The 16,978-nt window shown below is 34.3% G+C and overlaps 1 protein-coding gene across 3 annotated transcripts in view; it reads left to right on the top strand.

The window, feature by feature from the left end:
* LOC136029925 (zinc finger protein 665-like) overlaps window positions 1-15,811 on the top strand; it is a 37,437-nt gene extending 21,626 nt beyond the window's left edge. For all 3 annotated transcript variants that reach the window (XM_065708455.1, XM_065708453.1, XM_065708454.1), the window contains 3 exons: window positions 3,306-3,369; window positions 7,093-7,263; window positions 10,821-15,811. In XM_065708455.1, the coding sequence (XP_065564527.1) occupies window positions 3,306-3,369; window positions 7,093-7,263; window positions 10,821-11,263 (678 nt within the window). In that variant the 3' untranslated portion in view covers window positions 11,264-15,811. The remainder of the gene's footprint in view (window positions 1-3,305; window positions 3,370-7,092; window positions 7,264-10,820) is intronic.
* Window positions 15,812-16,978: the final 1,167 nt, after the last annotated feature.

Here is a 16,978-nt window from a genome sequence, read left to right as displayed (position 1 = left end):
AAGCTCTTTCTTGGATGCTCAGTCCTTGCATTAATAGGATGTAGAACCGGGATTTCTTCTACTTTTGATCAAGATAAACAGGGCTTTGGCTGGTAATAAGGAACTGGAATTCTTCTGCTTGTGATCAACATAAACGGGGTTTTAGTGGGCAATAAGGGTGAGGGTATACATTGAAATCGTTGGTTATGACACAGATTATTTCCAAAATTAGTGCAAAGTGTAACACATCGCACTGACAAGGCAGGGACGCAGAATTCCTTAAGGAGGAGAATGTAGCTTACACTTAGAAAGTTGAAAATAGCTTACACTTTGTTCCAACCATAAATAATTCATAGGCTCTCTTCTGGATAATTTTCTATTCTATGATACTGATCCACCATAAGGCCAAAATGCCACTCAGTGCAAGCATGCTCAGGCAGTGGATGGATAAAAAATATGTAAAGGTGGAGGATATGTGCTTTTGGGCATGAAAATTTAGAAAATAGCTTACATAGCAACAGAAATGCTCTTGCCTGTTTAATAATAGAACAAATATGGGCCACCTATCTCAAATCGCTCGTCAGTGTCACCCCTAAAAGTTTAGTTTTGTGGTGCTTTTTTCATTAGGTATTGGAGCTGTAAACGATGGTTTTGATTTAACAAAACTAAAGGTAATAATATTAGGTTTATGGGAATTCACTTTCATTTTTGACTGGGGTGCTTCACTTGCAACGTCTTCAAGAATCTCTATTGAACTGCTCTTAATATTTCTTCTTTACTTATCGAGCAATGACATTTCATCCCAAAAATTCCATCAGCTGATTCATTAGCAAGATTGTTAATCATTGCCAAAGATAGTAAAGGACCTAAAAGAGTATCCTGAGGATCTCCACAAGAAATAGGAAGTGAATCAGAATAAATATTTATGTACTTAATAACTTGACAGAAAAGATACAATAATATTGACTAGAAAATAAGGTACTTTAAAGTCACTCAGTAATTTTTTAGCTTAATTGTTATGATCAACAAGATCAAAGCATTTTTGGAGGTCAATTAAAAGAAGATTGAGCCATTCATATGTCTCTTTAGTTTATGTATTTTCTCCTCGACATCGAAAGGTGGAAATGCGACTGGGGTGCATGTTATTTACTATAAAAAAAAAGTATATATATATATATATATATATATATATATATATATATATATATATATATATATATATATATATATATATATATAGTATATATATAGTATATATATATATATTTATATACAAAAAAGCTGAATGATTTTTCTTGTGTGATATAGAATCATGGTTGCGTCATAGTAATGGCTCATGGCCCATAGTAACCAAAAATAATAATAAAAATTTAAAAATACTGGCAAGCAAGAAAATATTGTAGCTGCTTTATGGCTAGTTATTATCATATAAACCAGTTCGAATAGGAACATGTTATTTTGAAAAAAAATTGAATGGTATGTTGAAAAACAACCTGAAACCTCTAAAAATGTTGATGGGTTAAAACAATGGCCCATTAGAGATGTTGTCAATCTTGTCTCAAAAAGTATAATTTTTATACTTAAGTATGTATTTTCGAGTCTTGGGTGGGATTGACTTCAGATTAACATCGTTTTCATAGGTATTGCAACACTGCTTTAGTAAAGGGCAAAATGGAAATTTGAAATAACTAGCAACAGCTAGTGAGTACAGTTGCTACTGCTTGTGACTGTGACTCCTTTGCAGCTATGACTTGCTTGTGATTATGACTACTTGCGACTGCACCTGCTACTGCCCTCCATTGCAACAATGACTAATTGTGACTTTTACTACTTGAGGCTGCAACTACTTATGACTTCCATTATTTATGTCTCTGCCACTATTTGACTAATTTTAACTGTGTTTACCATTGCTTGCAATTGCAACTGTTACTAAATCGATTAAGACAGTAACTACTAGTGTCTCTGATTGTGACCGAGGCTGTGACTGCTTACGACTGTGACTTTGTTCAACTGCTAATGATGTTATGTGTGACTGAGGCTGTGCGGCAGTGCCCTTATTGAACTAAGCCAAAGGATTTTTAGTGATTGCTGGTTGTCAAAATGTTGTAGATGCAGTTGCTGAGGAATAGTATTGAGCCTTAAATTGGAATTTTCAGGGATACTTTAGTGGGGTGGATATACAGCGAAATTGAAACAAATTATGATGCATCTAAAGGGTGTCTGTGCAATATTCCGGGAACAGTTATGAGTATTACTTTATGATGTTAGGATGTTGAACAAGATGATAAATTTAAAAAAAAAAAAAAAAAAAAAAAAAAAAAAAAAAAAAAAAAAAAAAAAAAAAAAACATTGTGCCCATCCAAGTTGTCAAATAGACATACCAGAATATCTTGAAACGGCTAAATGTATTTTCTAGATGATAATGTTTCCGGTTTTTTATTGTTGATTGTATGGCAAATAAAATAGTTGACCTTAGGTTTTTCGTCAAATAATTCGTGCTAATGAAGTATAAGGGGCAAATCAGGCCAATAGTTTTAAGTGGGTTGGCAGTGCCCTTCTTACTATTGTGAATTTTGTGGCCTATTTCTTTTTGTTTTCTGTCCAAGGTGTTGCTGTTGCATGTTTTAGTACAATTGAAAACTATATCTTCGTTTTTCTCAACTTGGAACATGAAGTTGATACCTGATTAATCTTATGTTTATTAATATTTACAAAATTGACATTTATAGTAGTATATCAATATTCCTATTTAAATTTCTTATTATTTTCTTTTTTTATTCTTATTTTGCACCTCTTACTTTTAAGCTAAGAGGCTTATTCAAACCTTTTTGCAAGTGCCTTGGGTTATTCAACTGCTTCAAATTGAAGTTCAATGCATGTTCGTTTGCTCTATTTACATAAAGTGGAACTGTGCGTTTACTGAATCCGTTAGAGCGTTTTTCACCAAAGGAAAGGGGATAAAAAGTTCCAAAAACATGTATTTTTAAGCAGGGTCGATGAGATATTCCTCTAACATTTCATTGTGTAAATGGAAAAGTGCATCTGATGAAATTCTTATAACCTGTTAGATGAAATCGCTTCTGAGGTGAAAGAAAAAAAATTCATGGATGTATTTGGCCCTTCCTTCTTTTTGTTATAGCCTGGTAGTTTCAGGGTTGTGGTCTTTTATATTGTTCGTTTTTTGGTAATAGCCATTAAATTAAAATCAATAATAACAAGATTGACATTGCTAGAAGATGTGTGGTTATGTGTTTGAAATTTAGGTCTGTCCCAACTCTAAACATTTATCCATATTTTTGTGTGTAATTTTTGTTTCTTTTTATAAGCTAAATGGGAATCAGATATTGGAAAGAACGGAGAGAAAGCCAAGCGCAAGCTTACATTTTTCAGGTTAGTAATCTATTGTTTAATCATAGGCAGCGCAATAGCGCTGCCCAAGTAAGCAACAAGATTGGCACAAAGCGTTATTTATTTATTTTTTATTCTTAACAGGGTACTTTATATAGAAGGAGTTGGAGGGCTAAAAGCCCCCACGCTGATTATTTCCCTAAACACATCCGAAGAAAATTTTGAGATAGTATTTTTTTTTCAACAGTGTTGAATAGTCCAGAAAGACTATTCAACAATGCTCATTGGATTGATATTCAGAAGTTTTAGTGCATATTAAAGGGTCAATGTGATTAGAGGGCATTTAGCCCCCCTTCCACACACTTAGAGTCGAAAGAGAAGGAGAGCAACTAGAACCTCCTCCCTCCCAGCTAGCCATCTTCACCAAACGCATACGCATCTGATTGAAATTATGAGATAGCCATTTTGTTCAAAGTAGTCCAAAGAACATATTACAATGCCTCTAATATTGGCAAAAGCCCCAAAGCCATCGGACAAGGGCTGTAAGTTGTGCCCTGGGGGAATATAAGGTTTTTATGGAATGGGTGGTTGTATAAACTTCAGATGAGGCTAATTTGATTTGAAAAAATACAAATGAATGTGCATTGCCAGTTTAATATCATATGCTGATATTCATTCCTTGAAATCCTAATAATTTTTCATTTATTCAAGTTATAAAAGTGAAAACATTAATTTTTTTCAGTAAAGTTCAAATTATGTTCTGGGCTTGAGAAGGCATAGGGGTTCTGAGCCCTACTCATGTTAATTTCTGTTCGTTTCTATTTTTACTCGGTTATTTATTGTAATTTCGGTTCGTTTCGGGTTTCATTTATTTTTTTGATGCTGATATGTGGTAGTCTTACTCTTGATAGATTAGTTGATTCCATTTTTGCCCATTTTTGGTTTAGTAGAGTTCTTTACTTTTCTTTAAAAAAGTTATTTGTTGAAAAAGTTGTTTAATTAATTAAAAAGAAAGGGGACGCAGTATGTACTTTTGTTCTTCCATTTGTTTGTTTATGTATTTTGATTAGAATATGAAAAACTAGAGTAATAACTTGCTTAAATCCATTAAACTCCTCTATCAAACCTAATCTTTTGCTTAATACTTCTCTCATGTGGTACTCTAAGAAAATCCCTGAAGGAGAACACTGGAGATTCCTGAAGGAATCAATATAAGAAATAAAGATTTTGCAAATTTTGAATAACAATATAATGCACTATGGAGCCGCAGGAGGTTATGTTGAGTGTTTACGTTTTTATATATCATATTTGTTTATCATAATAGTAAAATTATGCGCTCTTTGGTCTAAGATTGATATAATTTTTTTATTGAAAAAAAAATCTTTATAGTGCAATAATTTGGTGTCATTTGATAATCGGCAGTCTACCTTAACAAATATCGACACGTCTATTGCTTAAGACGAGGAAATATTGCTTTAAGTTTAACTGTGATTCCTGCTTCGAGTGTTTTTGTTTTTTTCTTATTTTATCTACTTTTATACTCTGTTTTAATTTTTATTTATGAATACCATTGTATTCTTTAAGCACAATGTTCTATGTTGTGAAGTTCTAAATAGAGTCTATGTAGATATAGTTCTAGATATCCTCCATCCAATGGTTAGGGTCATTGCTTCCTCTCCGAAATGCATAATAGTATAATTCTTTATTCAGTCTTAATTAATTATTACTATGAAATAATTTTAGTTTGGTCGCCATAAGGGTTGCTTACAGAATCAACTGATGAAAGTAATATATCCGAGGGTTTATAATAAACACGGCTACGAAAATGCAAAAATATTATATTGTAGCAACAAAAGTGTTAATACATTGAAGCTAATTCAGATTCTATTATGTGCCTGTTTTGCCTTTTCCCCAAACATAGATCTAAAGAAATAAATTTTGGGCAACTAAACTGTGTTCTGGATTGTTTTTCAAATTTCTGCTGTGCTGTGAGATTGTTAGATGGGAATATTGTTTAGAATAATCGTTCTAATTTTTTATATTTATCTAAAAAATGGTTTTTAAAATAAATTTTCAAAGAAACTTTAAGGGCCATATTAAATTTATGAGTGGATGAGGGGAAATAATGATCGACAATACGACAAACTTGAAACGAACATAAACAATTATCAATGAAAAAGTGGAGCCGAGAACGACCAAAAATTAAGATGAATATTTACACAAAACACGAAGATAACAGATAATAATAACAAATAAAAATGACAATATCAATACAAATATAACAACAAGAAATCGAAGCAACAATAATAAGAAACAGGAATTATTTTCCAGTAGCACGGAAAGTTGGTATACCAACAAACCATAACCATCTTTGGATGTTTTGCTCTAATTACATTGCAATCGGGTGTTTTTTGTTTGTTTTTCTAATCCTTTTTGTTTTGTCAGTAAGTCATTCCCACAAAATAAATTTCCCTTCACTTCCAAAGTGGCACAAACTTTTTCAGCAATTTACCGATGGCCTCCACTTCAAACCTCCTTAACTCATATTTTAATTTTTTCCACTTTCTTTAATTTTTTGTTATTTTCATATGATCTATTACTCAAATAATTATTGTACAAGTCACTCTTTTCTATTAAATATAAAGCATTTTCACTGATATTCTTAGCTGTGTTTCTAACTTAGTTCTCATAGACACCACAGCGAGTTCACAAACTATTTTCCTAAAATTATTCCTTCCATCATGTACAATGTCTTCTGTAACTCTCATACTGGAGGCTACCAGCGTCATAGCTTCCTGGAAAGAAGTTAGACTTCTTAAGTTTCATGTTTAGGTTAATCCTAGACCTTACTAGATGGTTATCTTTGCTTTTAACATTAACAACACTTTGATAGTCCCTTGCATTGATACAGTCAGTCTTTGGCTTAAAATATCATAATCAATGAGGGTAACTCTCTTACCATCATGTCAATTTCATGTTAAATTATGAGCTATTTTATGACCAAATACTGTATTGGTTGTAACTAGACTCTAGTAATTATTAAATTGTAGAAGTCTATAGCCATTATAATTTTCTTTGTCTTTGAAAAATTTACGTATGCTAGGATACGTTTCTGTTTGCTAGGAAAAACACCATTGCTATTTTCGTTTACTATAATAAGTTTATTCATGCTAGGATGCAGATTATTCCTGTTTTTACCAACCTGGGTGGTAATATCTCCTAATGAGATTCTGATATTTCCACCTGGGATCCTATCTGTTTGTTCTTGCAGCTGTGGGTAACATTCATGTAAGTCACCTCTATCTCCATTATTTCGATTTAAAGGGGTTTATAATACTACGTCTGATACCTTTAACTTTTTAATCATAAATGAGGAACTAGTAATCTATTATTATAAGCTTTCCTAATTAAACATGACTTAGCAGCATCCTTATTCAAGGACTATTCCAGGCCTATTCACTTCATCCTTACTGGCTGAGTAAATAAATTCTATATCCGCTAACTTTATATTTCCTAACCCTGGGATATGAGTCGCAGAAATTTCCCTCGAGTCCAGTTTGAAGCCTGTAAATTCATCTGTCAAAATGTGAATATGACAGCTATTATTTGTCTGTTGTTTTTCGATTTTGTTTTTTGCTATGAAGTTTTCTTTTTTCATTTTGGAAGCAACATGTAATGATTATTTTTTGTTCTTCGTAATTTGCAATACTAGAAGATTTACTTCTGTGAGGATTTTAATATTGATTTACTTTCCATTTTCTTTAGAAGTTGAAGAAACATTCCCAAATTTTAGTGAAGATGTTATTGGATGGAATCATACTATTTTATCACCCAAACGTGAAGATGTTCCATTGGTGGTTTCTTCTGGCGTATCTGAACAGCTTAATTGTAATTTCAAGCCTTCTGAGCCTGAATTAAATTTTCGGGATCATGAAAGTGAGTTTTTGGCATTTTCTTTCTTATTATTCAGGCCAAAGGCCATCTGACTTGCCCCAAAAGTGAACTAGAAAATAGTAAAAATGTCTTATTTCCACTCTAAATGTTTAGCGAGGATGTCATATTGGGCATTTTCGTGGCAGAAAAGTCTATAATTAGGGCACCAGGGGTATTAAACTGAAAGCATATTTTTTCCCTCATTCTATATTAAGGAGGCCTGGGACGATCAATCATTTTCCCAGTCGATTGACGTGTGCTTCAGTCGACCCTTCAATCTTGACCAAAGATAATTTCAAGTTCAATTTTAACTCACGACTATATTTTTAGTTTTGGGTCAGAGCCGGGTAGTGAAGTGTCTACCGTGTGTAAAATGCAGTCTAATACTGATTTGGCTTTTTTTTTCATGTAATTTAGTGCGCTCAAGCGAAAACAAAAAGAAAATAGGAAACGTGGTTGGTTTACAACTTCTTTTTCTGTTCGATCGCCTTGTACTCGCGGTTGAAAGTTGTTCTTAAAGCATTTTTTTATGGCACTTAGTATTTACCAAGTGGCATATAGCGATCGCAATTTTTGTCCGTCTGTCTGTCTGTTTGTCCCGGTCTTGCTAGTTCAGGCATTTTCAGATGCGCTAGGACGATGAAAGTTGGCAGGTGTATCAGGGACTACACCAGATTAAATTAGAAATAGTCTCTTCCCCGATTCAACCATCTGGGGGGGGGAACGAGTGAACGAAATAGTTGAAAAGAATTATATTTGCCAATAAAACAAATGATTGGTCTTCATAAGTGTGGCTTGCTGGTCTAGTAGTATGATTCTCGCTTAGGGTGTGAGAGGTCTCGGGTACGTATCCCAGACCACCTCAATTTTTACAAGAAGAAGATCTGAAACTAGATACGTGATCAATATAGCGATCGCTGAAAGTTGGCAGGCATATCAGGGACCGGACCAGATTAAATTAGAAATAGTTGCTTCCTTGATTCGACTATCTGGGGGGGGGGGAGTGGAAGGACGGTTAATTTGGAAAAATTAGAAAAAATGAGGTATTTTTAACTTACAAACGGGTTATCAGATCTTAATGAAATTTGATATTTAGAAGGACCTCGTGTCTCACAGCTCTTATTTTAAATCCCGACCGGATCCGGTGACATTGGGGGGATTTGGAGGGGGAAACTCTTAGAGTGGAAAGACCTGGATGAAACTTGTTGGGACAAACGCTACAATACCGAATAAGAAGAGGCTATAGGAACACTGTATTTGCTAGTTTATCTTTGCAATAATTGCCAATAAACAAAGAACAGCAAAATTGAAGAATCTAGTACCGAGTCTAATTTTAGGTTCCGACCTCGTCGCAAGTGCCATATGTGCTCTTGGCTCTTGTTTTTATTAGCTTTGGAAATCACGTGCCCTTGCTTTCGATCGGATGTAATTTATATATATGATATAATCAGGTTTCAACGCTTCCATTAATTTACAAGCTTTAAAAATCTCATGTTCTGATTGCTGATCGCCTTTTGTTTGTTCCTAGTGCTGATTGGCTGGTCAGTTATTTTTAGGTATTTTACATAATCAAGTTCAAATTGCTTTCTAGTCTTTATATCTTGAACTGTTTTTCCATGGATGAAAGCCAAAACAGTATGTAGAAATAGCATAAAATTTGAAAATCTATTTGTGAGTCCTAACAATTACTTGTTTTGACAGTTGATCGGTGAAATGATTTGCGTTGGTATGCGTTGTTGATTTTGTTATTAGTCTCAAAAACAAGTTACTTTTATCAACCTTTTGAATCTCTGGGAGTTTTTGTACTCCTTGCTTGAAACCTCCTTTTTAAAGAAATACCTGTTTTAACAGTTAATTATAATGCAAAAATTAAAAGAAAATTCAGTAGGCCTAATAGAGGAATTTCAGATTTAGTACTAGCTCTTTTTAAAAAGAAGTATGTGAGAACTGGGCTAGATAATGTTTATAGAAATAGACCTAAATCTACTCAAGCCCCGTTTTGCTATATATTTTTTCACCGTGTTTTTCCTTTTTTTTTCCGTGTAAGCAGCAGTGCTCTCGGGTATGTAACTGAAAATGTTTTATTATAGTGTTTTAGGTTTTTTCTATCGCCTTTATTTGTTTTACTGTAGGGGGTGCAGATTCATCATCAGTAATATCAATGCACTTATGGAAGCTTCAAATTCTAATATTGGCTTGCATAGGAAGAAGTGCACAAAAGATATTGAGAACAACATATGAAATGGAAGACTTCTCCCCTATTCACTATTAGAAATACATGAAAGAGTGTGACATATGATAAGAGAGTTTTTCTCAGCTGGGCAATTCGAAAAGCCATCGGAAAGACCGCACCGAGGTGCAGTCTTTAAATGTGATGTGTGCAAAAAGAGTTTTCCTCGATCAAGCACTTTGAATCGGCGCCAATGAGTGCACACAGGTAAGAGACAATTTAACTTTGATGTATGTAAACACTGTTTTTAAACAGTGTATGGTAATACTGGCTGTATTAAAGGCCTAGACAAAGAGAAAACCATAACATATAACTGCAAACTGTCAGGTTGTAAATATGAACCCTAAATGAAGTTGTCTCTTTTACTATTGACTCTAAGTTACTTTTTATATTTTGTTATTTTCGGATAATTCTCGTTCTATTTTCGGTAACTTCAACATTGGCTTGATTTTTATTTTTCAATTTCTAAATTACTTGCACAAATTAGTAATGCTGTATAAACAGTTTTTTTTTTTTTTTTAGCACAATATGACAATAAGTTATTGCTAATTCCAGTAAGTTACTTCAATAACTGCAGTAAATTGAAATGAGCGTGGGGAGTGAGAGTAATCTCACTTTTTTTCCTTGCACCCTTTTTGAGCGAAAATTCTTCTTCTTGGGCCTCGATTTGCACTCTTCCGGGACGTCGACTATTGGTAACCCTGCTCGATACCGCCTTATAACAAGTACAAGATAGAATTTTGAAGTTTCATTCCAGAAGCAAGGATTGGCAGGTTTGCCATCGTAAGGGATTTATCCATTTTTTCATGGATTTTATTTTACCGTGCCATGAATATTTGAAAGGCCATGGATTTTCATGATTTTTTTTTTTTTTTTTTACATGGAAGGATTTTACCAAGAAAACCCAAGTTTTAATTTTTATGCCGGAAATTTTTCATATCAAATAAATTTGACTTAAAGCCCACACAAATAGCCGAAAAATATTAAAATTGCTGCCTGGGCTCTACTGCTGAAATAGGTTGACATGGAATAACAGATAGCCTCGTACTACAATACTTAAACACCAGAACAGGAAACTTGTCCCTGTTAAGGTAAATTAGAAATCTTTTGTATAAGAAATCCATGCTGGTTTATTGTTATCCTCTTGGTACTTTGCGGAAGAGACGCTACAAAAAGGGAAGACAGCTTAAGAGACTAAGAAAAAGCTTTTAGAATACATAATTTAGTTAGGATTCTTTCATTGTGGGATTTAGTCGGGATTCATGTAATTAGGATTTTTTATGTAAGCGCCAGTGCTCTAGGTTAAATGAACGAGAATTTTTTATTATAGGGGATGCAGATACACCATCAAGTAATACCAATGCACTTATGGAAGCTTCAAGTTGTAATATTGGCTTGTATAGAGAGTGGAGAAAAGACAGTGAGTGTAACATATGCAATAAAAAATTTCCCTCTCACTCACATTTGGAAATACATCAAAGAATACATACGGGGAAGAAACCGTTTATATGTAGTGTATGCCAAAAGAGCTTTTCTCAGCTAGGCAATTTGAAAAGCCATCAAAGACTGCACACAGGTGAGAGACCCTTTAAATGTAACACGTGTCAAAAGAGCTTTTCTCAGCTGAGCAATTTGAAAAGCCATCAAAGACTGCACACAGGTGAGAGACCCTTTAAATGTAACGCATGCCATAAGAGCTTTTCTCAGCTGGGCAATTTGAAAAGCCATCAAAGACTGCATACAGGAGAGAGACCCTTTAACTTTGATGTGTGAAAAAAAAGTGTTTTCTTGATCATGCAATTTGAGTCAGCACCAAAGAGTGCACACAGGCTGGAGACCATTTAAATGTGATGTGTGTAAAAAGTGTTTTTCTACCTCAAGCAGTTGGAATCTGCACCAAAGAATGCACACAGGGAGAAGCCTTTTAAATGTGATGCATGTGAGAAGAATTTTCCTCAGCTGATTCATTTGAATACACATCAAAGACTGCACACACGTAAGGAACCTTTTAAATGTGAGGTGTGTGAGAAGAGGTTATCTCATTCAGGTTCTTTGACAAGACTCCGAAGGGTGCACAGTGGTAAGAAATCGTTTGAATGTTATATGTGGAAAAAGGGTTTTCTCGACCAAACCATTTGAAAGAGCATCAAAAGGTGAATAAGAGAGTATTTTCAGCTTAAGTCGAATCTGAACTGTTATCTCATAACCCAGTTTAAAATAAAAACCTGTTACAGAGCAGTGATTTTCATAGACGACTAAATAGACGTCTATATATAGACTAATAGACTAATATAGACTAATAGACGTCTATATAATATTTTGATAGACTATATTTCGATAGGTAACCTAATTAATGCTATCATTGTAAATCGAAAACTGGCAGGATCGATACAAGACACTAAGGGCATATATGAGTAAAGTTATTGACAAATGGTAGTATATAATCAAGTTTCAACTGCCTCTAACGATTTAGGAGTTTTAAAACCACGTCTTCTGACTGCAAATCGTTTATCATTTATACATATGATATAATCAAGTTCCAACTGTTTCCAACGAATTGAGAGCTTTAAAAAGTATGTGTTCTGGCTGCTGACCAGTCGAACTATCACTTTCTACAGTCTTGATATCTGAAACTGTTTTTCACTGGTGAAAGCCAAAACAAGGTGCGAAAATAGTATAAAGTTAGAACATCGGTTCATGGGCCCTCACAATCCCGTGTTCTAACAGCATATCTGGATTTTTGGATCCCAGGGAGTTTGTGTACACCCTACATGAAGCTTCTGTATTGATGAAATACCTGTTCTAGAAGTTAATTATAATACAAGAATTAAAAGAAAATTAAGTAATAAAGTAATTTTAGACTTAGCACCAGTTCTTTTTTAATACAATTATGTAAGAAAGGGGATTTTTTTTTTATTTGTTCCTCGATTTTTTTCTCGAAGTTACAATTTAAACTTACAATGGTGAATATTAAGTAAATCTTGAATAATTTTTTGAGATACGCCAAGATTATCCCGCCTGGCTGCATAACTAAAAATTTCCCCGCCAGTCACCATCAAAATACGCAAGTCTGGCAGGAAATAAGCCAATATGGTGACACTGGCAGCATTTTAGGCCTAGACAAAGAGCAAACCACAGCCTATAACTTTTAGGTTGTACATCCAAACCCTATAGGAAGTTCTCGTTTATTATTTACTTTGTCACTTTTTATAATTCGTTATTTTCGGATAATTCTTCGCTACTAGTTTTATTTCCTAAAACATCAATATTAACCTGAACTCCCATTTTTTCAACTTTTGAATTACTTGCGAAACTTAGTAATGCTGTATAAACAGCGTATGTTTCAGCACAATATTACAATAAGTTATTGAATTAGCTGTAATAAATTGAAATGAGCGTGGGGAATCAGTGATCTCATTTTTTTGCACTTTTTCTAAAAATTCCTCTTTTTGGGCCTTGCTTTGCTCTCTTTTGAGGCGTCGACAATTGGCAACCTGCTGTAGAACAAGTACAAGACATAATTTTGAAGTTTTGCATGGCTCCCACGGAGTCATTAAAGCTAATAAAGTTTTTCATAAAGTGCGAACCATAAAGTTTGTCCCACTAACAAGGATTTCACCTTTTTGACTTTACAACAGTTTTTAATAAAAAGGAACTGAAATAGGCACGGAGCTGGAAAAACCATCTGTATAAGCATTTTTCCTTTTAATTATAAATGAAAATATCTGTTGTTTCTTTTACCAAGCAAAATATTTAAACAATTATACACTATTATATTTGTAGACATTAATTTGTATGTTGTTTATTTGAAATTGTTTTATACGTCTTCTGCTATTTGTTGAACTTAAGCGACTCCCCTGGACCATAATCAGAATTTTGTTTGTGAGGGGGGGGATAATAGGAACTTTAAAAAACAATTTTAAATGTGTTATTTTTTGCAGGGGTATTTCTCGTTGGGTTAATTTCATGAGGGGAATTTTCTAGGGGGTTATTTATGAGGGGGAGGGTATTTTTGGTTAGGGGGACAATAGGAACATTGAAAAACACTTTTACAGAGGAATCTCCGTGAGAGGCATTTTCAGAAGGGGGTGTATTTCCCGTGGAGTTATTTTCATGGGGGAATTTTTTCACAGGGGTATTTTTTGGGGGAAGGGTATTTTTTCCCATTCCAGCAGAATTTTCTTAAATTAGTGCTATTGGTCATTAGTTTTCACTATAAGGACATTAACTAAAACCTGCTTTATTGGATAATCTCCAGTACCTCCAAAATATTTATTTAGACTTGCAAATGTTTGACGCATCAAAATTAAGCTTCTATCACTCAAACATCAGAGATTCATCTCTCATATGCCATCTTGTATTAGAAGCACTTACTGCATAACTCGTAATTAACAGACCCGCATATTCGATGCATACGTCTTTATTTCCATGCCAAAAGGCAAAAGAAACATTCAGGGTTACCACTTCATTCTAATAAAATCAAAGCAAGTTTTTGACGGATTCTCTAGTTGTGCCATCTCCTTCTTATTAATTTATAAAACAAAAACAATTTTTGTGATGTATGCTCTTAAACCTGCCTCTTTTCGACAATCATTTGTTATTGATTGAAATTGGCATGGGCGAAACAAACTTGTTTTGAAAATGCTATAAAGTCCCTGTGCCCGGATTCGACTGACCGTAATTTTTATGTAATTTTAACTTTTATAATTTTTGTTCGTTTTGACCATTGTAATTTCTGTTCGTTTCGGATTTCATTTATTTATTGATGGCGACTTGTGTTAGTTTTACGCTTGGAAGATTATTTGACTTTATTTCTGCTTATTTTTGGTTTGATGGAGCTCTTCATTTTTCCTTAAAAAAAAAATTTATGTGAATTTTTTTTTTAATTAACATCAAAGAAAAACCCTAACATTATGAAATCAAATGCACACAGAGACATCTTACTGATCAAACAACCCACTAAGAAGGCAGAGTTGTAGTTTGTTATTGACAGCGCCAGCCTTTTCGTGCATTTCAGTGCTAAGTTTCAGTCAGAAGACCTTTTAGTGCATAAAAACTATTTAGAGTTAGACATTTTGGTTTTAACATTGGCTGGGCGAGTGTTAAAATCTGAAATTACCGAAAAGTTGAAGGATGAACTAAAGCTTTAGCTATTCAAAGATGTAAAAAAAAATTACCATTGCTGCAGTCATGTGTAAAAAAAAAAGGTAAAGGATACGGCAATAGACATTACAGTCCGTACCGGCGGTGCTGATCTCCGTTTCTTGGCTCTTCAGCCAGGAAGTGCAATGGGGGGTTGGGGGCCAGCCATCCTGTGCTTTCGCACACCCTTCCTGATTACCTTCCTCAGATTTCTCCAGGTACCCATTTAGAGCTGGGTCGGCTCTGGCTAAGTTTACAGAGTCACGCCACTGACCCCCGTCCCAAATTGAAGAATTGGGTACACCGGGATTCGAACCCGCGTCCTCTCAGACAAGGGATCCCGAATCCAGTGCACCAACCCACTCGGCCAGGACGGCTTTGTAAGCCAGTCATGTGTTAGTGACAAGGCTGCTAACTGCCTTCTGTAAGAAAACCTTTAACCAAAAAACTCATGCGAGTTAACCAAATAGAAATACTGTGCAACACAAAGATGTGTTCTGAAAGAGATTCTCAGTAGGGAAACTTTGTAGTTGGCAAATGCTTTAACTTTTTTAGAAACCGGTGAGACTTCTAAGCCAGTTAATGCTCCACGTTTATTGTCTACTACTGTAAAGTTACCAATTGCAATACAAAATACTTAAAAATCAACAAAATCGAGCTACTCAAGTTATCCAGACTTCCCCAGAGCCAGAAAGGATTGATGATAGGTCGAATGAAATGACAGAAGTACGAATTTATACAATTTTGAAACTATCTCATACATATCTACCAATCTCTAGCGGGGATTTTATTTCTATAAGAGAATCCTCATTGAAGACTTTACTTACTTACTTTTTAAATATTAATAATAATTTTTGTATTTTCTTTTTGGGTCTTTTTCTCAAGTTTTGATTATTTTTTTTTCCATTGTCCCATTGCTGGATGAAGAGAAAAATTATTTTTTTGTATAACGTTGGGCTGAGTCTCTGCTATGACGTGGTGAGTAATTAGTGTTATGTCTATTATTTGTTTCTCTTTCGACTATGTTATGTCTTTCTTCGATTGATTTGTCCATTTATTTCTTTATGTATTTCTTTGGTTGTTAAATCTGTGGAAAATGAGCTTGTTTCTCTACCAGATATTTGTATATTTATTGTATTATATATACATGATTGAAAAATAAATGAAACTGAACCCGAAGATAGAGTTATTATGAATGAGTAGAAGTTGAATACAAAACTATTTTTAATGTGTGATTTGAGCAGATTAAGAGGGTATATGCAAGACATTTCTATCCCTGAAGATTTGATTAAACTGGCCAAGTCTGCTAAAAAGAGTTATGATTTATGCTGGGATTGATAAAGAGTTTAGAGAAAAAAAAATGAAAAAGAAGGTAAAGATTTGGAGGCAGAGGAGCAGCTGAAGAAGTAGCAGATTGTCGAAGCTTGCTGAAAAAGACGGTTGATAGAAACTCTAGAAAGATCTCTCTAAGAGCACAAAATCAGCTTTTTATTCCCAGGTACTGACTACCAAATAGTTGCTCAAGGAAGCCCAGAACTGACTGAAGAATGGCATTGTAAAGAAAAGCATGGTCAAAATACAACTATTATACGTTGGACCCTGTCGATGCGCAATGAGCAGAAAAAGGTAGAAGTTACTCTTGAAACAGCTCAGAAGTCGACACTGTCAAAGACTCAACCTCTGATCACATCTGTGTCCCTGCAGAAGGTAAGACAATAAGAAAAAAGTAGGTTATGCTATTTAGTTTTCTGTACTATTTCGATATTATTTTTTACCTGTTTTCGTGAATTTTGAAGTAAAAAAACGAAGAAACAAATCTAGAAGAATTAGAATAAATATGAAAGGACATTCCTTCCGTGACATGATGACTCTCGATTAGCCTTTTTCTTGGTTATTGTTGGGACGGGTCATGAAGACATATGTGCAATTAATCATTTAATTATTTTTTACTCTTGTATCAAAAAAGGTAGACGTTGGTTTCTATCGGATTTTACTCAAGTGGCACTTTTGACTGTATTTAGTATTTTTTTTTTTTTTCCCTCTGTCATGGCTTTCTGAAACCGAATTTGGGACCAATGGTCTCTAGGAGGTTTTCACTTTGAATAAAACTAGGCCTCCCAAATCAACATTTTTGGCCAATTGAGCCTGTAGTAGCTCTGAGACTGTTTATTTGGATATACATTGTTAATTCGTTAAGATAGATTTTAGTGAAACAAGGGCTCATAGCTCCAGATATTTTAAGCAGATTGGAGAGCAGATCTTTATTTATGTTCGCTTGTCCCTTACTTCCAAGCCACAATCAAGTTTTTTTGCCTCTTTTTCTTCCAAAAACTACTTGGGTGTTTG

Source organism: Artemia franciscana, chromosome 8 (genome assembly GCF_032884065.1).
Source record: "Artemia franciscana chromosome 8, ASM3288406v1, whole genome shotgun sequence".
Lineage (NCBI taxonomy): Eukaryota > Metazoa > Arthropoda > Branchiopoda > Anostraca > Artemiidae > Artemia > Artemia franciscana.
Note: the sequence above shows the minus strand (reverse complement) of the source record. Positions and strands in the feature narration are given on the sequence as shown.